At 42.4% G+C, this 26,983-nt stretch overlaps 1 protein-coding gene across 2 annotated transcripts in view; it reads right to left on the reverse strand.

Annotated features, from left to right (window-relative positions):
- Nucleotides 1-7,276: 7,276 nt before the first annotated feature.
- The window catches only part of wasla (WASP like actin nucleation promoting factor a), a 43,765-nt gene continuing 24,058 nt past the window's right edge, over nt 7,277-26,983 (reverse strand). For both annotated transcript variants that reach the window (XM_034686206.1, XM_034686205.1), the window contains 6 exons: nt 20,419-20,623; nt 15,438-15,480; nt 13,580-13,733; nt 10,909-11,555; nt 10,725-10,833; nt 7,277-8,174 (listed from right to left, as the gene is read on the reverse strand). In XM_034686206.1, the coding sequence (XP_034542097.1) occupies nt 8,113-8,174; nt 10,725-10,833; nt 10,909-11,555; nt 13,580-13,733; nt 15,438-15,480; nt 20,419-20,623 (1,220 nt within the window). In that variant the 3' untranslated portion in view covers nt 7,277-8,112. The remainder of the gene's footprint in view (nt 8,175-10,724; nt 10,834-10,908; nt 11,556-13,579; nt 13,734-15,437; nt 15,481-20,418; nt 20,624-26,983) is intronic.

The following is a 26,983-nucleotide window of genomic DNA, read 5'->3' on the forward strand; positions in this document are numbered from 1 at the left end:
TTCATGTGTTGTTGTTTTCTTACAGCTCTGACTTCTTTTAACTCAGGATCAGATCAATATCATTTATTAATTGATACTTTGATTTTAACATTTCTGGCAGCTAGCACACCTTTTCCCAGTTTCTAGATATATATGTTAGAAAAACTATTACTATTATGATCAAAGCTCTATAACTTTGTTTTTCATATAATTTAAAAATTAGAAGAAGTGTATATTTTAGAATTGAATTTAAGATTTTATTGTTTTTTAAACTCTTTTATGAGGCTGTGAGATGTATAGTTCAAATTTTAGTCACTTTATTAAATTCATACTGTCTTATTTTAAATTATTATACACACATATATTATTTTTTTACGTGAATTTTTATTTTTCATTTAAAATTATTGTGGATTATTCAATTATTAATTTAGTTATAAATGAGATCTTATCATTTTATGATTTTTGCAGATTACCTCTGCATTTTAACATTTTATTTTGTTTTTCTTTGCTGTTTTTTTACTTTTAGTGTAGCCTCTTAGTTTCTTTTAGTTGTTTAATATTTTAGTGTTTTATTATTTCATTAATTTTTTTTATTTAGGTGAGTTAGCATCTTATTTTACCTCCAATGTTTTCTCATTAGAATGTCATGACAGCCCTCTCATCATCTGCAGTGGCACACTACAAGCTTTCTAGAGTCCACTTATAAATACCCTGTACATACCCATCAAACTACAACATGCACATAAACATCAACACCCATATAACTGCACACACACATTCATAATCCCCCCTCTAAAACCTCTCTTGTCCTTCTCAAAAGCAAACATTTTTTCTCTTCTAGTCTTTATCTTCTCTTTCTATTTTGTTTTTTCTCTTTTCTCTTTCTTGACAATCCCCTCCATAACAGTCTACTCTCTTGTCTTGCTTGTTCTGTTTTTTTTTTTTTTTCTCTGTGTGTTTTGTTTTGTGATCGTCACCTATAGTCCAACTCTTCTTTTCTAACCGTTTTTTGTTTGTTTGTTTGTTTGTTTGTTTGTTTGTTTTGTTTTTCTTCTAGTCTCTTTGTTTTGTTTTTTTTGTACTTTGTTCTATACTTGATGGCTTTGTTTGGTTGTTGCTCTCAAGTTCTATGGTTTGTTTTTCTTTTGTGTTCTGTTTGATGTCTAGCACTTTTGTGTCTGTTGCATATATTAAATAAAAAAATAAAAAAATAAAAAAAAAGAATGTCATGACAGCGTTTCCTCAGTTTGTCCAGTAACTTTTTTAGTCTATTATTATTATATTTAAAATGATTAGCGTTATTATTTTTTTATCATTATTAGTTTTTTTTTATCATCTAGTTTATTGTTATTATTAAAAAATATTTGTGTTATTGTTATATCCTTTTTATTATATTATTTTATTTTTATTGTTATTATTATTTATTTACTTTGTATTATTATCATTATATTATTATTAGCGTTATTATTTTTTTCATTCATTTTTATACATTTTCAATTATTATTATTTTTCTCTTTTCTGTTATATTTTTTGTATTATTATTATTATTATTATTATTATTATTATTATTGCATAAATCATGTTCTAAACCTTACATATGGATTTTTTGGTGGGTTTGGGGTCATCTTATTTTTTTAATTTTTAATTTATTCTATCAGCACTTTGTGTTTCATTATCATTGATTGATTGATTTTAAAACATGTAGAAAAGGAAAGGGAGAGTGAAGGTACTGAGTGATTTATCAGGATGTGATCTGATTGGCAGACGAACAGAACTCCAGCTCTGAATGTGAATCCCTGTAATCCAGCCTGATAACTCACTGAGTCACTAAAGTTCATTAAACAGCTGTTGGGAGTAAATGTGGACTCCCCTCTGGGAGATGTGAACGGGGATTAAAGTCTCAGTGTGTGACCCCTCATTACAACGCTCCACATCTTTAAGAAAATGCCACTTAAATGTTAGACGGAAGTTTAATTGGAGGAACGCGAGGCGCTGAGAGACGCTGGGAGGGGGAATCCTGCTGTCCTCGACTGTTCTCTCTGTCTCACTTTAAAAAGGCAGCTCTCCTTACATAACGCATTTCAATTATTGTGCAGCGCATTCTTAATGTAGCTTTACTACCCGACTGTCTTACTGATGCTCCGGCTGTGTAAGATGCTTGATGCTGATTGGTCAAAACCCCTTGACGATGGTTATTAACTTTCACGAACATGAGCAACGCCAGAGACAAACTGTGGAGATTAAAGTCAGAATTCTGAATTCTTCCTCAGAATAATAATTAAAAATATATATTGGACCTTTTCTTTGAAGCTTCAGAAAGACACATTTGAGGAAGTGTGGAGTAAGTGGATTTTCAGTCACTTTGGGAGGTGCTGCTGTGTTCCTGACACACAGCTGAATGCATAGTGTGATTATCTCATGGTGTCCCCCAGGGTTCAGTGCTTGGTCCCCTCCTCTTCATCATCTACATGCTCCCCCCTTGGTCACATCATATGCCGCCACGGCCTCCATTTCCACTGTTATGCCGACGACATCCAGCTTTACATTTCAACCACATCCATCACCGCTACTTCCCACACCACCCTCACAAACTGCCTCACTGGAATAAACTCCTGGATGCAAACAAACTTTCTCAAACTCAATTGTAATAAATCCGAAATTCTCATCATAGGCCCAAAATCCCTCACTTCCACCTGCCCGGACTTCTCACTCACTATTGATAAATCCACTGTTTCAGCATCCACCCACATCCGTAACCTTGGTATGATTTTTGATCAGTCACTTAACTTTCAACAACACATTAACAATATTTCAAAAACTGCTTTCTTCCACCTCAAAAACATCGCCCGTCTCCGCCCCTCCCTGAAACTCTCATCCACGCCTGCATCACCTCAAGACTCGATTACTGTAATAGCATCCTCTACGGTTCACCCAACACCCTCCTCAGCAAATTACAATACATACAAAACTCAGCTGCACGCCTCCTCACTCATACCCGCTCCAGAGACCACATCACCCCAGTCCTCCAGAACCTCCATTGGCTTCCCATCCCCTTCAGAATACAGTACAAGATCCTACTCATCACCTATAAAGCCCTCCATAACCTAGCTCCCTCCTACCTCACCGACCTTCTGCAGCCATATAATCCCTCCACCAACGCCAACCTCCTCACCCCTCTCACCAAACCCAAGCACCGAACCTTGGGGGGACAGGGCCTTCTCTGTCGCTGCCCCCACCCTCTGGAACTCTCTCCCCCAACACCTCAGATTCTCTCCCTCACTTACCAAATTCAAATCTGGACTCAAAACACACCTATTTAGAAAGGCTTTTAACCTATAACTGATTAATTTTTTTCTTGTTTTGTTTTATTTTGCTGCCTTGCTTTTCTTTGCTTTTTTGCACTGTTTTCCTTTCCTTTGCTTTCCTATTGTATAATTGTATTTTCCTGTAAAGCGCTTGGAGAACCTTTTAAAGCGCTTTTATAAATAAAATGTATTATTATTATTATTATTATTATTAATAAATTGATGTCCAAAACCAGAATTCTCTTTGGGTGATGTTCCCATCTCTTGCAGTATAAAGAATATAACTTACTTGGTCCAGTTCTTTCCTTTCAGCTTTCTTGCATGCATGTATGTGGTAAGAACCATGTGCTCCCTTCACCTTCCAACTAAACACTAGGCTACCTGCCCTAATTCATATCACCTGGTGACAATCAGCAGACATTCAAAACTTATAACTTTCAAGGAAAACACCACCATCTAGTGGTTTACAAAAATCCTTAAACAAATCAGGGTTCCCACTCTTTTCCAGAGATCATTTTCCAGGACATTTCAAGGACATGTTCAGTGATGATCAAGCTGGTATGACAGTCTAAATTTAGTTCCTAATTTAGTAGTCTGAATAGTCTAATATGTTCCTCTCAGTGGAAGTCTACATTGAAAGACGTTCAGTCTATGACTATCCATGAACTAATCTCTTACATGCTTAAAAATGATGGCAAATTGATTATAGAATAATGCAACCACAGATGTACAGCACTTCACTTTATTAGTGCAACCAAGTAACAATGATGGGCAACTCTCATCTCAGCTAAGTAAAAAAAAAAAAGAGCCAGCAAAGGAATCAGGAAGCTGCCTCACTGAAATAATTAAATAATAATAATCAGAGGATCAGAGCATAAACTGACCTAAATAGATCTGAATGACAAAAATGGCCTCAAATGTTGAATGGGGATGTCTTTTTTTTTTAACCTTGTCAGGTCACACACAGTCATGTTGGAATAATTTTCCAGGATCATTTTACTTTTTCTCCCATTTTCCAGGTGTTTTCCAGTACCTGGAAACCTGGTCAAGTGTTCCAGGTTTTCCAGGACGAGTGGGAACCCTGAAATTTGCTCCTACATATTTATTGGACCTTAATTATAATTTGTTCAGTGGCCCTAATCCTCTTCTGTAACAATGAGAGTGATTGGCGTGTGCAAGACTTTTTAAAATCTAGGATTAGCATCCATATTCATGTTTCAGACTTACCTGCTGCATTCAGCATCATTAAGTGAAACTACACATTCTTTAAAGGTGTGTGTGCGTCTGAATCCTTAAAGGTGACATATCATGCCAAATGGACTTTTTAATGGTTCTCTCCCTGAAATCTGTGTCCCTGTCTACAAACCCCCTGAAAAGTAAAAGAATCCATTCTGCCCCTGTTCTGATTTCTCCACCTTTCTGTAAATGTGTGCTGAAACCAGCCGTTTCAGTTTTCAGTGTTTTTCATACGTCACAACGCCATCCGGTCTGTAACAGGAAGTCAGAGCTCGGAGCTTGTTCAGCCCATAGACTGTATAAAATACAACTCAACCCCTCCTCCGTTTTTCATTCCCTGCACACATGTGTGCTAACAAGGAGCTTAGGAGGGAGGCATGCTAGTTGTAGGCTGTCTTAATAAACACAAAGGTCGCTTTGACTCCCCACGTCTGCAGATTTGAAGATCTAGTGGATGATTTTTAGTTTTCATGGATAAGTGCTAGCGCTAGTTAGCATAGCCACATAGCTACATGTTGGTAGCTGTGTACCAAGACACACGTCGACATGTTGACAAATAAAACAACAAGAAACACTAAATCTGTGACCAATGGTTCAGAAAGGTCCTGCTGCAGGCGCCTCTCCATCAGGATCAGATTCTGGATCAGATTCAGAGGGTTGAAGTAACGCGGGTCTGTGAGCAGCCGTGTATATTCAGCCAACATGTAAACATTAGATCAACGTGCCGGACAGCCGAGGCCACACCCACTTCCTGAGGGGGCGTGGTCAGAGAGAAAACAGCCTGTTCTGAACAGGGCTGAAGAAGAGGGGTTTACAGGCAGACCAGAATCTGATTTCAAAGTGTTTTTATGAGCAATAAACTTTAAAGGCATGTTTTGGGGACCTCTTAGACCAATATATGTTGATGAAAAAGAGCGTAATATGTCACCTTTAAGGTAATTTAATCTCGACAGAACTCTTCCAAGAGGTTTCCTTTGAGTGAAATAAACAGGAGGCACATTTTCAGTAAATATTAACATTTATTTAAGTATACAATTTAGTATTCTCATTGCCCCCCCACCCCTCCCGACCCTTTTCACAGGTTTTCGCTGTCAGTATTTCGGCTTGTGGATGCAGCATTAAGCCTCGCTGGAGGACGGTAAAAACTCTTAGACGGACAGTTAAAAGTTACTTCTTTTACACCGTTTACACACGGAGGATCACAAGCTTCGCCAAAACCCACAAGCTGCTTGCAAAATGCCACATTTGGTTCATTATTATTTGCTCTTTTATTTCTTCTCCGCGAGGAGGCATTTACAGTCGCATTGCATAAAACGATATTTTTCTGTGAAATCAAAGATGGAAGTGTTTTTAGCTTTTTTATGCGTTAGTGTCGCCGTGGATGTTTCCTCCTGCAGGAAATAACGGAATGATGTCACAACCAAAACAAACAACCGAACATTAAGAAGGAAATGTTCACAAATCCCAAAACAGTCACCGAAAACTCAGTCATGTAGAAGTCCGACGTAGCGGTCAGGAGCGTGTGACTCTTTGACCTGTTAAATAAAAACATGTGACAGACACACGCACTCAAAACGACACCAAACGAAACTGTGTGCACATGAACGACCTTCATTTCATACAGAAAGATTAAAGTCTGAACTCTCAGATTAAAGTCTCAGATTAAAGTCAGAACTCTGAGATTAAAGTCTGAACTCTGAGATTAAAGTCTGAGATTAAAGTCTGAACTCTGAGATTAAAGTCTGAATTCTGAGATTAAAGTCTGAACTCTGAGATTAAAGTCTGAACTCTGAGATTAAAGTCTCAGATTAAAGTCAGAACTCTGAGATTAAAGTCTGAACTCTGAGATTAAAGTCTCAGATTAAAGTCAGAACTCTGAGATTAAAGTCTGAACTCTGAGATTAAAGTCTCAGATTAAAGTCAGAACTCTGAGATTAAAGTCTCAGATTAAAGTCAGAACTCTGAGATTAAAGTCTGAACTCTGAGATTAAAGTCTCAGATTAAAGTCAGAACTCTGAGATTAAAGTCTGAACTCTCAGATTAAAGTCCGAATTCTGAGATTTAAGTCTGAGATTAAAGTCCGAATTCTGAGATTAAAGTCTGAACTCTGAGATTAAAGTCTGAACTCTGAGATTAAAGTCTGAACTCTCAGATTAAAGTCTAAACTCTGAGATTAAAGTCTCAGATTAGAGTCTGAACTCTGAGATTAAAGTCTGAACTCTGAGATTAAAGTCAGAAAAAAAACCTTAAGAAATCTGAGTTTAATGTCTGAGATTAAAGTCCGAATTCTGAGATTAAAGTCTGAGATTAAAGTCTGAGATTAAAGTCTGAATTCTGAGATTAAAGTCTGAGATTAAAGTCTGAGATTAAAGTCCGAATTCTGAGATTAAAGTCTGAGATTAAAGTCCGAATTCTGAGATTAAAGTCTGAATTCTGAGATTAAAGTCTGAGATTAAAGTCTGAATTCTGAGATTAAAGTCCGAATTCTGAGATTAAAGTCTGAACTCTGAGATTAAAGTCTGAACTCTGAGATTAAAGTCTGAACTCTCAGATTAAAGTCTAAACTCTGAGATTAAAGTCTCAGATTAGAGTCTGAACTCTGAGATTAAAGTCTGAACTCTGAGATTAAAGTCAGAAAAAAAACCTTAAGAAATCTGAGTTTAATGTCTGAGATTAAAGTCCGAATTCTGAGATTAAAGTCTGAGATTAAAGTCTGAGATTAAAGTCCGAATTCTGAGATTAAAGTCTGAGATTAAAGTCCGAATTCTGAGATTAAAGTCTGAATTCTGAGATTAAAGTCTGAGATTAAAGTCTGAATTCTGAGATTAAAGTCAGATTTCTGAGATTAAAGTCAGACGCACGCACTCGAAACGACACCAAACTGGACTATCATAGAAACTGTGCAAATGAACGGCTTTCATTTCATAAACAAAAAATCAAACTAAGAGTGGAGCGACTGAGCCGCCGCCGCCGCCTTTTGGTCATGACGAAAAGAACACGACTAAACTACGCTTCGTTAGGAAACTCAAGGGTAGGAAAATAGTGTTATCTGGTTAAACACAAAGAGGATCCCGCCTGTTTGTCACACGTGTCTCCCTTTTTCAGTTTCTTAGACTAGGAATGAAAAAACACAAAGAAGACAAAGAGAGAAAGTTCCCACGAGTCACGAAGACTCCAGTTCAGACGCAGCTCAGCTGACCAGCTCGTGTGTGATAGTAATGATTATCTATGATCGGCTGCGTCTCCACTTTGTGCTGACGATGGAGGTGTTAAGTGCTTTCTAATGACAGGATGTCCCGGAGGGAGGGAGGGAGGGAGGAGGGGGAGTGTAGCGTCTCTATGGAGGAGGGTGTGTGATGAACAGATGAGGTATTGCACAGATTAATCATTGTAAAAAACAGAAAGAGCAAAAAAGAAAAAAGGCAAAAATAAATATACAGCCAATTCATACAACATTTACATTACAGTTTTAGTCAGATGCTGGAAGATTTTTAGAAGATATTTTAGTGTCAACGCGAGGCGAGGAGGAGGAGGAGGAGGAGGAGGAGGAGGAGGAGGAGGAGGAGCCGAGGGTGCAGGAGAGGAGGAGGAGCTAGTCGTCCCACTCGTCGTCGTCCTCGAAGTCCTCGTCTTCTTCGTCATCCTCGTCTTCGTCTGGGAAAGAAGAGGGAGAGAAGCGTTATCACCAACACTCGATACACAAGACCTGAGCACGACGCATCAATCTGACAGGAAGTCAGGTTTCACCAAAACAAAATGAAAACATCCGGTTCATTTTCAGAATAAAACACTCTGTGTTATCACCAGATCGTATTTCACTTAAAGGTGACATATCATGCAAAATGGACTTTTTAATGGTTCTCTCCCTGAAATCTGTGTCCCTGTCTACAAACCCCCTGAGAATGAAAAGAATCCATTCTGCCCCTGTTCTGATTTCTCCACCTTTCTGTAAATGTGTGTGAAACCAGCCGTTTCAGTTTTCAGTGTTTTTCATACGTCACAACGCCATCCGGTCTGTAACAGGAAGTCAGAGCTCGGAGCTTGTTCAGCCCATAGACTGTATAAAATACAACTCAACCCCTCCTCCGTTTTTCATTCCCTGCACACATGTGTGCTAACAAGGAGCTTAGGAGGGAGGCATGCTAGTTGTAGGCTGTCTTAATAAACACAAAGGTCGCTTTGACTCCCCACGTCTGCAGATTTGAAGATCTAGTGGATGATTTTTAGTTTTCATGGATAAGTGCTAGCGCTAGTTAGCATAGCCACATAGCTATATGTTCATAGCTGTAGCTGTAGCTGTGTACCAAGACACACGTCGACATACTGACAAATAAAACAACAAGAAACACTAAATCTGTGACCAATGGTTCAGAAAGGTCCTGCTGCAGGCGCCTCTCCGTCAGGATCAGATTCTGGATCAGATTCAGAGGGTTGAAGTAACGCGATCTCTGAGCAGCCGTGTATATTCAGCCAACATGTAAACATTAGATCAACGTGCTGGAGAGCCGAGGCACATCCACTTCCTGAGGGGGCGTGGTCAGAGAGAAAACAGACTGTTCTGAGGAGGAATGAAGAAGAGGACTTTTCAGGCAGACCAGAATCTGATTTCAAAGTGTTTTTTTGAGCATAAACTTTAAAGACATGTTTTGGGGACCTCTTAGACCAATATATGTTGATGAAAAAAGCGTGATATGTCCCCTTTAACTACAACAACAAACCAAAGTCATGATGAGCGGAGCCAGGCCTGGAGTCAACAGGTCAGAGGTTTTCAGAGGACCAGAAAGACAACATGGATGAGGAGAGGAGGAGGAGGAGGATCCAACCTCGGTCACATGACTCCAGCTGTCCGGCGGTCCTGCTCCGTGCTGCGTTCTGGCAACCGGTGTTTTTTGACGGACGAGGGAGCACGGAGCCCGGACTGCAACTGATCGACCGTTGCTTAGCGCCGCTCGAGTGTCTGCTTGTTGCAGCAGCTCTCTCTTGGTTGTTCTTCTATCTGTTTAGTTCTCTTTGTATTTCTTCGCCTGTCAGGACTCTTAATGACTCATTTGTTGGTGATAGACACCAAACTGACTACGTCTGCAGGGGCGTTTTTACTGTTTTTGTTCCTGTGTGTGTCTGGAGATCCTGTGTGTAACCATGCTAACATCGTTTACATACAAGATCAGCTGTTAGCAGCCTGTAGCATGTCGATGCTAAACGATGCTAGGCCCGATGTTCCCTGCGAGCCGAGGAGAAGGAGGCGAGGACGACGTGCTGGTACTGAGGTGCAAGCTAAGAACAGACCACATGGACCTGTCCTTCCACACACCGTTATGGGGAATGTAAGATCTATCTACGATAAGGTGGACCAGCTAACCCAGTACCAGAGTAGCATCATGCTAACAGAGCTAACACCGGACATGAACGCCACATTGGAAGGATTTCACCTGCTGTGGGCGGACAGGATACAGGAGAGCAAGACTGAACTAACTGGTGAAGAAGGCCAGCTCAGTCCTGGACCCTGTGGAGGTGGTGTCTGACAGGAGGATTATGGCCAAGCTGTCGTCTCTGATGAACATTTCTTTCATATCTATATTCTTGTTAAATTCTTGTTCTGTACACCTTCTTGTTTGCTGCTGGAACTCCATGAATTTCCCCGTTGTGGGACGAATAAAGGAGGATCTTATCGGATATGGATCTGGTGGAAGTCCCGTGAAAGCCTCCTTGCTAACAGCTAAAGGATGCCCGCCGTGACGTCACTCATCTCTTTCTGAAGCGCTGTTTTAAAGCAGATCGTTGGCGGGTGCCATATTGGAAATGCTGGTTCAACCTATCTTTGGGTAGATCCAGTATGATATAAAGAGGCGGGCCTTTAGCCTCCTTGTTAAGAGCTACAGGTTGCCCGCCTGTCAATCAAGTCAGCCACGCCCTTATTTGGGCAAAACTTGGAAGTTATAATAATTCACCCGTACAGTGTGCAGACCTAAACTGTTTTTTGAACCAGGCTGTAAACATGTTAATTTCTGCTGTAAAGATCGTCTTCTTTGAATGGGTGTGTATGTGGTTTCCTGTGTTTCTGCAGCCAGCCTCTAGTGGACGCTCGAGGAACTGCAGTTTTTAAAATTTCAGCTTTAGACGAGCTGAAAGATGGAGATTTTGGCACCTGGTGTCTGTTTTATGTACGGACAGGTGGAGGTGCAGCTAACACTACATTAGAGTTACCTGAGGAATGGATGGCTTTGCTCCTCTTCTGCATCACCTCCATGAGGGCGCCGACGATGCCTGCGGTCGGAGCCGCTGTCAGAGGGCTGGACTCTGGATGGTCTGGCACCTGGAGGAGAACAAGCAGTTTGTCACACGTTCCAAAGACTTGTTCATGTTTAAGAAGACTCTGAGGTGGTCTTACGTTCTTGAGCTGGATCCCCTGTCTGATCTGGTCCAGCAGGGCGTCCCGTCCCCCGCCCGACGCAGGCTGCCGGTTGTTCTGCTCCACCTTCTTCAGCTGAGTTCCTCCTCTGATCTGCTCCAGCAGCGCCGACTTCCCACCGGGGCTTGGTGAGTGAGGAGAGTCTCCGCCTCCGCTGATGCCGTCCAGCTCTGGAGGCGGAGGAGGGCCGGGAGGTGGGGGTGGAGGAGGAGGCGGGGGAGGCGGGGCCGGGGCCGAGCTGCCTCCTGTGCTTACAGGGGAGTGGTGAGCAGGTGGAGGAGGCAGAGGTGGAGGAGCTTGTGGGGCGATGGTTGAATGTGACGGAGGGGGAGGAGGAGGGGGAGGCTGGTGGTGGTGGTGGTGGTGTTGGTGGTGATGATGGGGAGGCGGAGGAGGCTGGTGACCTCCTCTGTTGGGAGGCGGTGGGGGAGGCGGGGCACCCAGAGTTCCTGGTCTGGTGGGAGGTGGAGGAGGAGGTGCCGAGGCGGGGGCTCTGGATGGAGGAGGAGGCGGAGGAGCTCCACGGCCTCCTCTGGAAGGGGGAGGAGGAGGGGGTGGTGGAGCGGTGCTGTGAGGGGGAGGGGGTGGAGGAGGGGCGCCGCCGCGAGATGGAGGTGGAGGGGGTGCTGCGGGGAAACAGAGAACAGAAAATCAGGACTCATCCACCTTACGATGAAGAAAAACTACGTCACTAAAACTGATCCAGGTTCAACACCAGCCTCTTACACCTGTGGAGGGTCGCTGCTACTCCTCTGAGCTTTGTCGTTTGACTGACGTAGAAGATCCTGACAGATTTTCAGTCCACAAAAAGTGACAAAAACCTAAAGGTGCATTTTGACCAAGAGTTCTAGGGTCTTTTAGCCCCCAGAACTACTTTCCCCTGAACTAAAAGGTTCCTGGTCCCCCATTGTGTCTGCGTTTTGACCGCGAGCTGAAGTCCCGGGTAGATTGTGTAAATCAGGCCAGTGACGTATGGAGAAAATAAAAAGTAAATGCACTGCACCACCAGACGGACAGGCAGGTATCATTATGAGCAACACAAAAGTTAGCCTGTTAGCATGAAGAGACTCAGCTGGCACTGTTTTACATGGTGCTATATTTCATCACAGATGGAAAAAAAAATTACTGTGAATGGTTTTTGGAAAAAATTGAAAAAAAAATTGAAAAAAAAAAATTTGAAATAAAAAAATGGACAGAAATTTTTTGAAAAATAAAATAATAAAAAAAAAATTTAGAAAAAAAAAAAAAAAAAAATTGGACAAAAACAAATTTTTGAAAAAAAATTTAGAAAAAAAAATTGGACAAAAAACTAAACTAGTTTGCATTCCCAGGAACTCCCTCTGTGTTTCAACAGCTGTGTAAACTCCACAAACACTGACACGTTCAGCTGAAGGTCTCCAGTTTACAGGGTCACTTTTAAAGCCGGAACACCGGGAGAGGAGAGACGCATTCACGGTGGGCTGAGAGAAGACTACTGTTACAAGCTGCTAAATCAAGAGAATCACAGCTTCTTCTTTTGAAAAGTACACACACATACAAAAAAGATAGAACAAATAAAAACTAATGAAAGAAAGAGAAATCAAGAGAATCACAGATGTGTGTGATGTTATTGTGGACGGAGGGAGGAATAAAAACACTGAGGTTAATCTACCAATCAGACACGTTCAGCATTGCAGGCCCCGCCCCCCGAAAGCCCTGGGACCTTTGAAAAGTACTACCCCCCTAGCAGGGGCTTTTTAGGGGGGAGATTATCTACCCCTGAACTAAATTTAGACCCTGGGTCCACCGGTCCAAACGCACGTAGTTCAGGGGTAAAGTGTTCAATTGTTGAACAAACAATTGCACATAAACTAGCAACCGTCATCTCATCCAGTGAGACTCAAATGAACACACACCCTGAATTGAGATTCAGGTCACACTCCACTCTTCACTCCAGCAGTTTAACATGAATAAAACATGGCGGGAGACGAGGGACTGAAGAAGCTAGAGGATGAAAAAGACAGACGGAGAGTTCTGTTTCATGTGTGCCCCTCAAAACCTGCTGTCTGACAGCAGAACACGGACCAGAGGAAGGAGGAGGAGGGAACTGTGAGACGCTTTCAAATGAGGTCACGGAGGAGTCGCTGAGACGCCTGTTCAGCGCCCCATGCAGGACACGTTTCAGGCCGTACCACCCCCCCTAAAAAATCCTCTCTGGTGCTTTTTAACAAACACTCTTGATCTGAACTTCATCTATTCTAAAAGTGATGCCTTGTCGCCTCTTTTGGTCAATGACTTCTTGCATTTTGGAGCTGATGAGCTGCTGTTTTGCTGCCTCTTGACTCCCTGTGTCAGCGATCCCCAAAGTGTGCTCTGCAGCCCCCTAGTGGGTCTTAAAGGAACTGCAGGTGGGCCACAAGAGGTACTGATAATTGGGCGCTGGGCACATATCCTTTGAATCTATGAGCCGTTAAAGTCAGCGTTATTTCTTTAACTTTTAGAGTGGACGTCTGCTTTTGCCTCTTTTACTGGACTTTGATTGTGGAGACCCTTGAGGGGCGGACTGTCTGACTTTAAGCAGCGTTTAACGGTACCTTCTGTCGGTTTTGGACTTCAGGTTCTCTGTTTTCAGGCGTGTGTGTGTGTGTGTGTGTGTGTGTTTAGTCCGTACCCTGCCTCCTCAGTTCGTTCTTGACGGCCTCCACTCCTCCCTTCTTCTCGATGAAGTCGTAGATGACCTTGGACGTCTCTCGGTCCTTCAGCTGAGCCTCAGAGATCCCGCACATGTCAAAGAGGTTCTTCAGTTCCGGGTCCAGGTTGTTCAGCTGCAGCGTGAATGAAACAAAGAGCATTTTAAAAAGACACACATTCACAAACTCTGAGGTCTGAGACTTTAAAGTTGAAGAAGCAGCTTCCTCTTCTTCTGCTGGGATCAACTGCTGTGTCAGTGTGACCCCTAGTGGCCAACACGTGGAACTACAAGCTGACAAATGACTCAACTCATTTGTATTTATAAAGCAGCTTTCATACATTCAAGCATGCAGCCCAATCCAGTAAATAATACAAGACTAAAACAAGATAGAGGAAAGTGATATGAAGTACTTACATTTTTGAATAAAATCGGGAAATAAAAAAAATTAAATTATATAATAAATCTGGAAAATTATGGAGGTCCTACTTGTTTTTATATTCAATAATATATTGTAATTATATCATATTTTTATGAACATATATTCATCTAATTTATCTGGTTATATATTATTTTTTTGCATTTTTTAAAATCTTGTCAACTTTAATTGATTTTTTCATAAATGTAGTATTTTTTTTAATTATTTTTATTTTTATTTTATTAAAGGAAATATCCAAAAAATAAAATAAAATTGGGGAAATAAAATAAAATACATCTGGAAAATGGAGTTTAAATTATTTTATAATAAATAATATATTTTTATTATCATTGTTTTTATTTAGCTATCTATTTATTTCTTGCATTTCTTGCATTTCTTTAACTTTAACTGATTTTTAATTAATTCAATTATTTTTCATATTTCTATTGTATTTATTTTATTCTATTTCAGAAAAATGTCAGAAAAGTGTAAAAAAAAAATTATATGAATATAAAATCAGGAAATAAAATAAAATAATAAATCTGGAAAATAATGAATATCTTCAACTGGTCTATTATCTATTTATTTCTTGCATTAAATATATATATATATATTTTTGTTAACTTTAACAGATATTTAATTAATTGAATTTTTTTTTCATTTTTCTATTGTATTTATTTTATTTCATTTCAGAAAAACATATCAGGTGAATTTTTAAAAAAATAAAATTTAATCAGCAAATAAAATAAAATAATAAATCTGGAAAAAAATGGAGGTCTTTAACTTATTTTATTAATAACTAATTTTATATAATATATTATTATAATTCTTGTTTTAAGAACATTTATGTATCTTGTTTATTTTGTTAATTTATTTCTTGCATTTGTAAAAAAAATCTTTTGAACTTCTACTCATGCTGCCATCCAGACCATGACGTCTTCAGGAACACCTTACATATTTCAGCAAAACCACATTCTGCAGGGATTAAAACAGCATGGCTCTGCAGTAGAAGAGTCCAGGTGCTGAACTGGTCTGCCTGCAGTCCTGATACAGGAGACCCTGAACTGTTGAGCAGCTGAAATCCTCTACCAGGCACGACTGGGACACTTTAAAGTCCAGAACCTGGTCTCTATCTTCTCCACAGAGCAGACAGAGAGCAGCTTTGAGTGCTCTGTTATCTGACCCCTGTTTATTATTTAATCTCTTCTTCACACAGCTGTTTGATGAGTTACTGCTGCTGTCGTCTCTCTGGAACATTCTGTGTCTGTCTGCAGCTTCTGAGACGTTTGTGAATATGAGCAGGAAGCAAAAAGAGCCTATTGTGTGATCTCATCATGCAGCAGCCACACAGGTCACTATTGTGCTCCTGTATGTGTGTGTGAGAGCCTGTGTGTGTGTGTTTGAAGAGAGGGGGGTACTCACATCAAAACCTGTGTTTGGATCCCAGCCCACGTGACCGATGTGCCTGCAGAAGACGGGACAGATAAGTGGTGAGATCACACGCATGTCTGCATACAAACGCGTCAGTATACAGAAGTACAGGAGCTGTTTAACATGTGTACATGTGGGAGGACATGTGCACATGCGAAATAGTGAGCCCACACACACACTCACACTGAACACAGTCAGACATCAGTCACAGAGACAGAGCGGCCATTGAGGGATCTCGGACTCAACATGTTCTCAGAGTGTTTCTGCAGGATCAGACGGGACGCTACAGATCCTGCACCAAACACAGGACCCTCAGGAGTCACATTGGAACAGACTTCGCTTTAAAGCAGACTTCCTGGTTCTGCAGAATAAGGTGCATGAAGATGTCTTTGTCAAGGACTTTAACTAAAGGTGACACCTGGAGTTTGTGAATGCGAGCAACTTTACGTCTGGGCTGACAGACAGTTTATTTCTTTCCTCCTTTCATCAACTCAATTTGAGGCTTTTACTGTTTCAATATATCAGAATTTATTCTGCTCTTGTGTTTTTGTTTGTAGTTTGTAAACCTGGTGACTTCTTGAACCCCTCCTGACTACTCCTTGATTTTTATGCAGTCTTGTATTTGTGCAAATTAATAAATATTTATAGAGATGAATAAAAAATATAATGCATATTTAAATAAATAAATAAATAAAAGATAAATAAATATATTTCATTAGGTAAAAAGACAAATAAATAATAGCTTAATAAATAAAAATATACATATTTAAATCAATCCATCAATAAATAGATTAATAAATATTTATATAGCTAAATAAATACAAAGGAGTATAGATTAAAACAGCGGTTCTCAACCTTTTTGAGTCGCGACCCCCAATTTAACATGCACTGGTGTCCGCGACCCACCCCGCATACAGCTTTAACTACGAGTTAATGGGATGGCTGGGCCTGCTTGTTTGAACAAAGCAGTTGCATTCTTGGCTTTATGTTAGACACGGCCAGGCGAAGATCACTCTCAACTCTGAGGAGTCGTGATCTGTATTTGTTTTTCATGCATGTCAGTGCAGAGAAGCTCTTTTCGCACAGATATGTGGATGCAAATGGCAACAGTACATCGGTTGCAGCTTTTGACAAAGCTGCGTATTCTGTAGCTACTGACAACCAGAACTCTTCCAGTGTGCATGCTGAAAAAGCAGTCTGTAATGTGCAGTCAGAGGAGAGATCCAGGAGCGCGTCCTGCAGCTCTGATGGCAGGTGATGCGCGGTGGAGGTGGTGAAAGGCTGGCGTATCCAGTCGTACTTCTCTGGCATGTCATCGTTTGGGAAGTATTTAGTGAAACGGAGCCTCGAAGCTCTGGAGTCAGCCGGTGTCGGCCCCAGTGCCTTCCGTTTCTCAGGGGGTGGTCCTGCTGTCAGACTGTCTGGTGACTGACTCTGAGACCCCTGCTGCTGACCCAAGTCTCGAGCTGGAACACTTTTTCTCTTAAGCCATCGCTCCATTTTACAGAATCAGAAAGCTAGCAAACTTGTTGCAAAATGTAGCGCGAGGTTAATGGTTTGTTTTTCTTTGTCTTTTTTCCCGCCGTGGGTCACGGAGCATGATCTCAAGCGCACAGGTCAATTCATACAAATTTAGTTGATACAATGCATTTTGAAAAAGTAATGAAGCACAAAGCAACTAGAACAGCTCCCTGACTGAAATTCTGTAATATAATATTAGATATATTTTTCAGTTATCAGGCTGCCCCAATAAGTCTCTAAAGATTCTTCAGCTAGTTCAAAACGCCGCAGCTCGAGTATTGACTAAAACTAGGAAGAGAGAGCACATTTCTCCAGTGTTAGCTTCTCTACACTGGCTCCCAATAAAATGTAGAATAGAATTTAAAATCCTTCTTTTAACCTACAAAGCCCTTAAAAATCAGGCACCCTCGTATCTTAAAGAGCTCATAGTGCCCTATTACCCCTCTAGAACTCTACGCTCCCAACATGCAGGCTTGCTAGTTGTACCTAAAATCTCTAAAAGTAGTATGGGAGGTAGAACCTTCAGTTATCAGGCCCCTCTCCTTTGGAATCATCTACCAGTCAGGGTCCGGGAGGCAGACACCCTCTCCACTTTTAAGAGTAGACTTAAAACTTTCCTTTTTGATAAAGCTTATAGTTAGAGCTGGATCAGGCTTGGACCAGCTTTTGTCATGCTGCTATAGGCCTAGACTGCCGGGGGAACTGGCACACTGACACACTGGGATCCTAGCTCACCTTCTTCCCCCCAACCCCTTCATCACTTACTTTAACTCTGCCTGTCCCATTAAAGTTACTAACCATAGACCTTTCTGGAGTCCCTGAGCTCCATTGTCTCGTAGGTTCCTCTGAGCTGCCGTAGACGTCCTCCTGCTGCGGACAATCTGGACTCCAGCTGATACGGACGTGCTGGACTCCAGCGGCAACAGCTTCTACGACTCGTCTCATCACTATCACCTCTCTCTTACTCCCCTCTATCTGTCTTTCCAGACCCAACTCAGTCGAGGCATGATGGCTGTCTAACATGAGTCTGGTTCTGCTGGAGGTTTCTGCCTGTTAAAAGGAAGTTTTTCCTCACCACTGTAACTAGCTAAATACTGCGATGTGCAATGCTCATGATGGATTAAGGTGGGGTCAGACTGAGTCTTACCCTGTCTTGGTGTTGGGTCTCTGTTCATAATTTGACATAGTGTGGTCTAGACCTCCTATGTTTGTAAAAGCGTCTTGAGATAACGTTTGTTGTGATTTGGCGCTATACAAATAAAGATTGATTGATTGATTGATTGATATATTTTTCGAAAATTATTTGGCGACCCCCAGAAATCATCTCGCGACCCCCATTGGGGTCGGGACCCCAGGGTTGAGAATGGCTGGATTAAAAGATGAATAAATCTAAATGTATATAAATAAAAAAATGAACAAATAATAAATCGATAAATAAATAAATAATTTAAATAAATAGACAAATAAATATATAATAATTAAATAGATATAGATAGAAAGATGAATAAAAAAATTATATTTCAGGAAATATACAGATGAATAAATTAAGACATATTTAAAACAATCTATCAATAAATAGATAAATAAATATTTAAATAGATAAATAACTAAATAGATAGAAAGATAAATAGAAAATTTAATATTTCAAGAAAGAAAAAGATGAATAAATAAATATACATTTAATTTAATCCATCAATAAAAGATACATAAATATTTAAACATGATAAATAATTCAATAGATAAATAAATGAATATTTCAACTAAATAAATAGATTAAAAAACACACTAGTTATTCTTGAGTATTAAAAAAATGAGTAATTTGGGGAAATCAAAAAAGCTAATTTTTGTTTGAGTCGTCTCAGATGTGAAGACTGTTTGCCTTTCTCTGCTGTTCTCTATCACCGAGCTGCTGCACACTTTTAAAAGGAGTTGTCAGACTCATCAAACCCAAACAAAGAAAAATGAATACCATCTTTGCACAGCAGAATAGTCGTCAAATCACAGAGACGTTGCATCTTTAACTTTCAATCCAAATAGACAGAGAGAGAGAAAGCTGTTCTGCAGATCTAGCAAGTTACAGCTGATCGTCTCTCCAAGCCATTCCCTGTATTTTCCATTTAAAGTCAAACTTTTGTGAAATCAACGAGAAAGAGTAAAAATTAAAGGTGACATATCACGCTTTTTTCATCAACATATATTGGTCTAAGAGGTCCCCAAAACATGTCTTTAAAGTTTATGCTCAAAAAAACACTTTGAAATCAGATTCTGGTCTGCCTGAAAAGTCCTCTTCTTCAGTCCTCCTCAGAACACTCTGTTTTCTCTCTGACCACGCCCCCTCAGGAAGTGGATGTGCCTCGGCTCTCCAGCACGTTGATCTAATGTTTACATGTTGGCTGAATAAACACGGCTGCTCAGAGATCGCGTTACTTCAACCCTCTGAATCTGATCCAGAATCTGATCCTGACGGAGAGGCGCCTGCAGCAGGACCTTTCTGAACCATTGGTCACAGATTTAGTGTTTCTTGTTGTTTTATTTGTCAGCATGTAGACGTGTGTCTTGGTACACAGCTACGAACATGTAGCTATGTGGCTATGCTAACTAGCGCTAGCACTTATCCATGATAAATAAAAATCATCCACTAGATCTTCAAATCTGCAGACGTGGGGAGTCAAACTGACCTCTGCCAGAAAGGCAGCAGGACCTTTTATGAAGGATTGGTCACAGATTTAGTGTTTCTTGTTGTTTTATTTGTCAGTATGTCGACGTGTGTCTTGGTACACAGCTACAGCTACAGCTACAGCTACAGCTACAGCTACGAACATATAGCTATGTGGCTATGCTAACTAGCGCTAGCACTTATCCATGATAAATAAAAATCATCCACTATATCTTCAAATCTGCAGACGTGGGGAGTCAAACCGACCTTTGTGTTTATTAAGACAGCCTGCAACTAGCATGCCTCCCTCCTAAGCTCCTTGTTAGCACACATGTGTGCAGGTAATGAAAAACAGAGGAGGGATTCAGTATTATTTTATACAGTCTATGGGCTGAACAAGCTCCGAGCTCTGACTCCGTGACAGACCGGATATTGTTGTTACGTAACAAAAACACTGAAGTCTGAAACGGCTGGTTTCAGAACACATTTACAGAAAGGTGGAGAAATCAGAACAGGGGCAGAATGGATTCTTTTCATTCTCGGGGGGTTTGTAGACAGGGACACAGATTTCAGGTAAAGAACCATTAAAAAGTCAATTTTGCATGATATGTCACCTTTAAATCTAACTAGACGGTGTGGATTTCATGAGGCTTTCAGGGACGTCTCTGTCAAAGTGTCATCAAAGATTTACGACCTCTCACAAGTTAAAAAGAGACGTTTTATGTGTGTCAGATTGAATCAAAGAAATGAGCGTGTGATATTCAAGTCCTGCAGCAGGGAGGCGGTCCGACTCACTGGAAGTTGCTGGGCGTGCCGATGTCCGCCTTGGTCAGCTTCTTCTTGTTCTTGCCTTTGGTCTTCTTGTCCTTCCGGTTCAGCCCGCTGTGGCTCAGCATGTTGTTGAGGTGGTACGGCTGCTGGTGGCTGTGGGAGTTGTGGAATCGGACGTTGTTGATCTCCGGGTTCTTGATGTCCACCGTGGCCATGTGCAGAGCTGGACCTTCACATACAAAGAGAGGAGAGAGGAGAGAGGAGGGGAGGAAAATGAGGAGCGGTGAGGCTTCATTTAAACCTTTCAGAGTTTTCAAAGGGCTCACAAAAATAATCAGCACTCCTTTTAAAACAACTTTATAATCATACAACACCATTTCAGACTTTATCCAACCAGATGACAGAGATGTGAGGAAGCTTCAAGGTGGATAACCTTCAAATTACACGTTAGAATAAAAAGATGTATTGCATTAGTCCGACTAAAACTAGACTTTTAAGATGTTAGTCTGACTGAAACCGCATAAAGTAAGGTAATTCAGTTAGGACAGGTTCTCTCTTGTCCCCCAATCTGACCTAAACTGGACTAAGTGTTCTGTGCATGCTCCACAGGTTGCATGCCGGGCTTTGACCAAGCTGCAACCTCTGGCCGTAAGAAAACAGGGCAAGGCAGGAGTGCTGAAAACTGCAGTTCCTCAAGTGTCCACTAGAGGCTGGCTGCAGAAACACAGGAAACTACATACACACCCATTCAAAGAGACGATCTTTACAGCAGAAATAAACATGTTTACAGCCTTGTTCAAAAAACAGTTCAGGTCTATATATCTCATTTATTTCTCTGCACACACTGTACGGGGTGAATTCATTTATATTTTCATACTTCTTAAGATATCAAGAGTACGAGTTTTGCCCAAACAAGGACAAAGCTGACGTGACTAACAGGTGGGCACCCTGTAGCTGTTAGCAAAGAGGCTAAAGGCCCGCCTCAACTCCACCTCTTTGTGTCATACTGGATCGACCGAAAGGTAGGCTGTTTCCGAAACCGCCTACTATACTAGCAGTACGTACTGATTTGGCAAAATTCAGTATGTAGTAAGTAGTAAGTGAACAAGAGCAAACTCCCCGGATGTCTACTGATTCGGGAAAAATTTCACAGTATGCATCGGACCAGTCTGCCTCGCGTACTGTTTCCCACAATGCACAGTTTTGACGGGGGGGGAAACCCGGTTTGTATGTGCTGTGATAATTATTAAATTCCAAATAAACCACTTCCTAACTTTTTAAATCATAAGTGATGCTAAAGAAGCAGTTTATCGATCTGCTTGGCCGTTGTTTACATCCGCTTTCCGAAACCGGACATCCAGTGACGTCTGGCTCAGCATCCTGCAGACCAGATCCAACAGAACAGTCAGACTACAGACTAAATTCAAACGCAGTATGTAGCAGGCCGTTTCAAAAACAGCCTTAGGTTAAGCCAGCATTTCCAATATGGCCACCGCAAACGATAGGCTTCAAAACTCTGCTTCAGAAACAAATGGGTGACGTCACGGAGGCTATGTCCATTTATGGTCGAACCACGTAAACATGTAGAAGGAAGTCCGTTAGAAAACAGAACCTCAGCAGAGATAGAAAATGAAGGGGCGCAAACAAGATGCGGCTATCATATCGTACGTATGAAAGGGACAGAGCTGTTAAGTGGAAGTAAATATGATATCGCCACCTACTGGAGCAGAGGGGGATAAACTTATGGTAATAAATCAGTTCTTGCCAGGTGCTTGTGGACTGGGACAAAAGAAGTCCAATTAAACTTTTTAATTGAGCTAGCTGGACTCAATTGTACATACCACCCAGGATAACATCGCAATACAGCGATTCCATGATAACTGATATACTGAAAGACTGACGCAAAGGTCTCACACCAGTCAAGGTGATGATATATCACCGAATCAGTATTTCCCCCCCATGCTTGGTGTATTATGTGCTGAAAACATGAGTGGCATTCAACAAGGGAGGTCCCGAGGTGACTCATTTCAGAGTCTACTTCAAAAGAACTTCAGAAAGTCGGGGTGAACCGTCGGTACTGCTGCAGCTCTGTTTGCCCGGCTGTTCTTTCACACTCCTGTTGATCCTGGGAGTACCTTTGTTTACATGCAACATCCCTGGCTCTCCGTGACTCTCAAAGTCCCACCAGTGAGCCCTCTGTAATCCACAGACCCTCAGGGATCGATCCGGTCATGTTTCATGCTCACGAACAGTAATCACATCCCTCTGCTCTGATCTCTTTTATCGTTTTCATCTCTTCTCCAATAAACCTCGCCCTCCCTCCCTCCCTCCCTCCCTCCCTCCCTCCCTCCCTCCAACCAACCGCTCACTCCTCGAAATTCCTCATAATCTCCACAAACCACGGCAGCATCTGACATAACTACTAATCCACCGCTAATCCCAGTCCCAAATCCCTGGACTACCCACAACGCTGGATGTCTATGAACAGGACCAACATGCAGTCTCCCCTCAAATCCACCGTCTCCTGAGGACCGGGATGGGCAGGGTTAACGTCCCACTTTCAGGGAGAGCTGCACGGGACAGATCTGGGTACCTCGTCTGAATCTGACAGATGCTGTTCTTGAGAAATACGTCCAAGCTTCCTCCTCATTAGGTCAGATGGGACACTATGAAGTAAAGGTGCTGCTCTGACTGAAAAGACTCCTCGATTTAAACCGGCGGTCCCCAAAGTGGCGGGAAAGGAAGGTCACAAAATGCAAACAAACGATCAAGGATTGCGTATTTAATCCATTATTGTACAAATCTAAACAAAGCAGTGGTTATATTTGAATTAAACCCCATGCATATAATCTGTTGTGCACCTATCTTTGTTGCCACAACACCTGTGAGGAGACTAAGCCAGATTAACGACGGTATCAGTGGCAGCAGGTTGATTAACAGCAGCTCAGGAACCAGAGCGAGGCCAAGACGAGGGCTGAAAAGTTTGGGAACTCCCGATTTAAACCAACACGTGCCAAATGCAGATGGAGGGATTTCAGACTCCACCTGGTGTGAACAGATGGCACCAGAGAGAGCGACACAGCTGCACAGGAACTGCACATTGCTGACGTGGCAAATTGCAGTGGTAATGATCCCTCAGGACTGGTTCACTAACTTTCCCCAGGACCGGTTCACTAACTTTCCCCAGGACCGGTTCACTAACTGTCACCAGGACTGGTTCACTACCTTTCCCCAGGACCGGTTCACTAACTTTCCCCAGGACCAGTTCACTAACTTTCCCCAGGACCCGTTCACTAACTTTCCCCAGGACCGGTTCACTAACTTTCCCCAGGACTGGTTCACTAACTTTCCCCAGGACTGGTTCACTAACTTTCCCCAGGACCAGTTCACTAACTTTCCCCAGGACTGGTTCACTAACTTTCCCCAGGACTGGTTCACTAACTTTCCCCAGGACCAGTTCACTAACTTTCCCCAGGACTGGTTCACTAACTTTCCCCAGGACTGGTTCACTAACTTTCCCCAGGACTGGTTCACTAACTTTCCCCAGGACCAGTTCACTAACTTTCCTCAGGACTGGTTCACTATCGTTCCCAAGGACTGGTTCACTAACTTTCCTCAGGACCAGTTCACTATCGTTCCCCAGGACCGGTTCACTAACTTTCTTCAGGACCAGTTCACTATCGTTCCCCAGGACCGGTTCACTAACTTTCCCCAGGACTGGTTCACTAACTTTACCCCGGACTGGTTCACTAACTTTCCTCAGGACCAGTTCACTATCGTTCCCCAGGACCCGTTCACTAACATTCCCCAGGACCGGTTCACTAACTTTCCCCAGGACCAGTTCACTAACTTTCCTCAGGACCAGTTCACTATCGTTCCCCAGGACTGGTTCACTAACTTTCTTCAGGACCAGTTCACTAACTGTCCCCAGGACTGGTTCACTAACTTTCCCCAGGACCAGTTCACTAACTTCCCCCAGGACCCGTTCACTAACATTCCCCAGGACTGGTTCACTAACTTTCCCCAGGACCAGTTCACTAACTTTCCTCAGGACCAGTTCACTATCGTTCCCCAGGACTGGTTCACTAACTGTCGCCAGGACTGGTTCACTAACTTTCCCCTGGACTGCTCCACTTACTTTCCCCAGGACTGGTCCACTAACTTTCCCCAGGACTGGTTCACTAACTTTCCCCAGGACCGGTCCACTAACTGTCCCCAGGACCGGTTATCTAACTTTCCTCAGGACCGGTTCACTAACTTTCCTCAGGACCGGTCCACTAACTGTCCCCAGGACCGGTTCACTAACTTTCCCCAGGACCGGTCCACTAACTGTCCCCAGGACCGGTTCACTAACTTTCCTCAGGACTGGTCCACTAACTGTCCCCAGGACCGGTTCACTAACTTTCCTCAGGACTGGTCCACTAACTGTCCCCAGGACCGGTCCACTAACTGTCCCCAGGACCGGTTCACTAACTGTCCCCAGGACCGGTTCACTAACTGTCCCCAGGACCGGTTCACTAACTTTCCCCAAACAGCTCAGAGTTTAGACAAACAGCTCCATCTGACACCTGGAGCCGAGCTCCTCTGCGTGCACATACTACCCTTCAGCCTCCTCTGCTCCGGGCGTCCCATGGTCCTGAAGCCCCGGAGACTACAGAGTGATAAAACTAATAAATGATAGAAGTCCTGATTCTGAAGTATTTTGTGACTCAGCACTCAGAGACCATTTGAAATGAATAATTTTCAGATTCTGGAGTTTTGATTTCTTTAGATTCAGAGTCAGACGGCTCAAACATGCAGGCTGTGAACTCTCTCTTGACCTGTCAATCAAAGAGTTAGGCCACGCCCACACAGTCCTGAGTTAGGCCACGCCCACACAGTCCTGAGAAGTACCCTGAGATGTAAAATCAGCTGTTTTTGAACAGAGTTTTTTTCAGAGTTGTGGATGTTTATTTTCACTCAGATTTTTGTTGAAGCTTGATTACACATTACATTTTGATATTTGATGTGAATTTTAAATATTCCATTTACATTTTCAGGGCCTTTAAGCTATACATGTTACGGGGCGTGGGGTCTTTGAGGGACAGGTGGATACAGCTGGCCGTCTGCTGGACATCAACACAGCCAATTCAATTACTGAACTCAGCGTTGGGTCATGCATGCTCCTTAGAACTTCCTGTTGTGGTTTATCGTACTAACCCCGCCCCCCCAAGAAGTCTAATATCTTATTATTGTATACCGGCTCCAGTCTTCAGTGACAAGAAGCCCGGGTGTGTTCTGGTCACCCTCTGCTCGAGCCTGTCGTCTTCCAAAAGCTCTTTCATAAATGACCGTCTGTGGTGAGCCGCCCACTGCAAACAGAGTCTCACTCTGTGGGAAACATGATGCAAATCTAACTTATCAGAAGCTACAGACTAAGCCGTGGGTGTGGAGACTGTCTAGCTTTAATAGCTTAGCATTTACCAACCCCTCGTTCCTCTCCAGCTCCACCCGAAATATGGTCACTTCTGACTCCGGGACACCAACATGGCCAAGCTTGGAGCTTCACGGGTGACGTCACGGATTCTGGATCCATTATTTATTCAGCCTCCAGGATGCAGCAGTTACTATCCATCCAAGCCCATTCATCAAGTCTGACAATGCACGGCTAATGTGGAGGAGCTTCATCTGGGTTTATAAGTTCACATCGGGTACCAAGAGAGTCTGAGGTGATCCCTTAAGGCACCCAAACAATCTGGGTTATCCCCGAAGTAGCGACACAAATCAGCTCGGTATTACACAACTGCTTCTCTGGATGTCACAATGAGGACAAGAACAATACACGTGAAGACGAGCGGGGAGGAAACAGACGCACAGAATCCAGAGCAGCAACGTCCCAGTGTTCGGTCTCGTGTTTCACAAACGAAATGTCAGAATGAATCCAGAGAAACTTTGATGAAAGAGCGATCGCAGGCGCACAGCCACAGATTTGATTGAAGAGTTGGCGGATTTGTCGAGTTCATGTTAATCCTGCTCCTTACAGCCGCGGTGTTTGGCAACAGTCAGACGGCTTAATGAAAGCAAACAGTCTTTTGGGGGGGGGGGGGCGACGTGCAGACACACAGCTGCGGAGGAGAAGACCTAAATTAAAGCTGTGGTGCACTTTGTTCCTGGCGCTGGTGAGGTGGAGGCAAACAAACGCAGTAAAAATAGCAATTTGGAAAGTTTTTCAGAGAGAGAGACGATCCTATTTTTACCCCTTGAACCAGGCAGATTACCATGATTAGTCCTCCTCTTACCTCTCCCAAACACGGGGCGCTCAACAGGAGGAAATGTTTTGATGTGAGGCGAGCAGAATAACGTCAGCTGAGTCTGTCTCTGATTTCTGAGGCTGCCAGCTTGAATCCAAGGATTTGTATCAGGTGAATCCCTGCACTTATGTTTTTAGTTGAGTTATTACAGAAAGAAGAGTGCAGGAGAAACGGCTGCAAACCTACAATGTTCATAATGTTGCACCAAAATATGGAGGGGCTGCGAGCTGAGCTGTCACTAGCTTGTTTCGAACAAGGTAGCCAAAGTACCCAAGTTTCAGAACAATCAGATTCTGATT

The sequence above is a fragment of the Notolabrus celidotus genome, chromosome 6, assembly GCF_009762535.1.
Source record: "Notolabrus celidotus isolate fNotCel1 chromosome 6, fNotCel1.pri, whole genome shotgun sequence".
Lineage (NCBI taxonomy): Eukaryota > Metazoa > Chordata > Actinopteri > Labriformes > Labridae > Notolabrus > Notolabrus celidotus.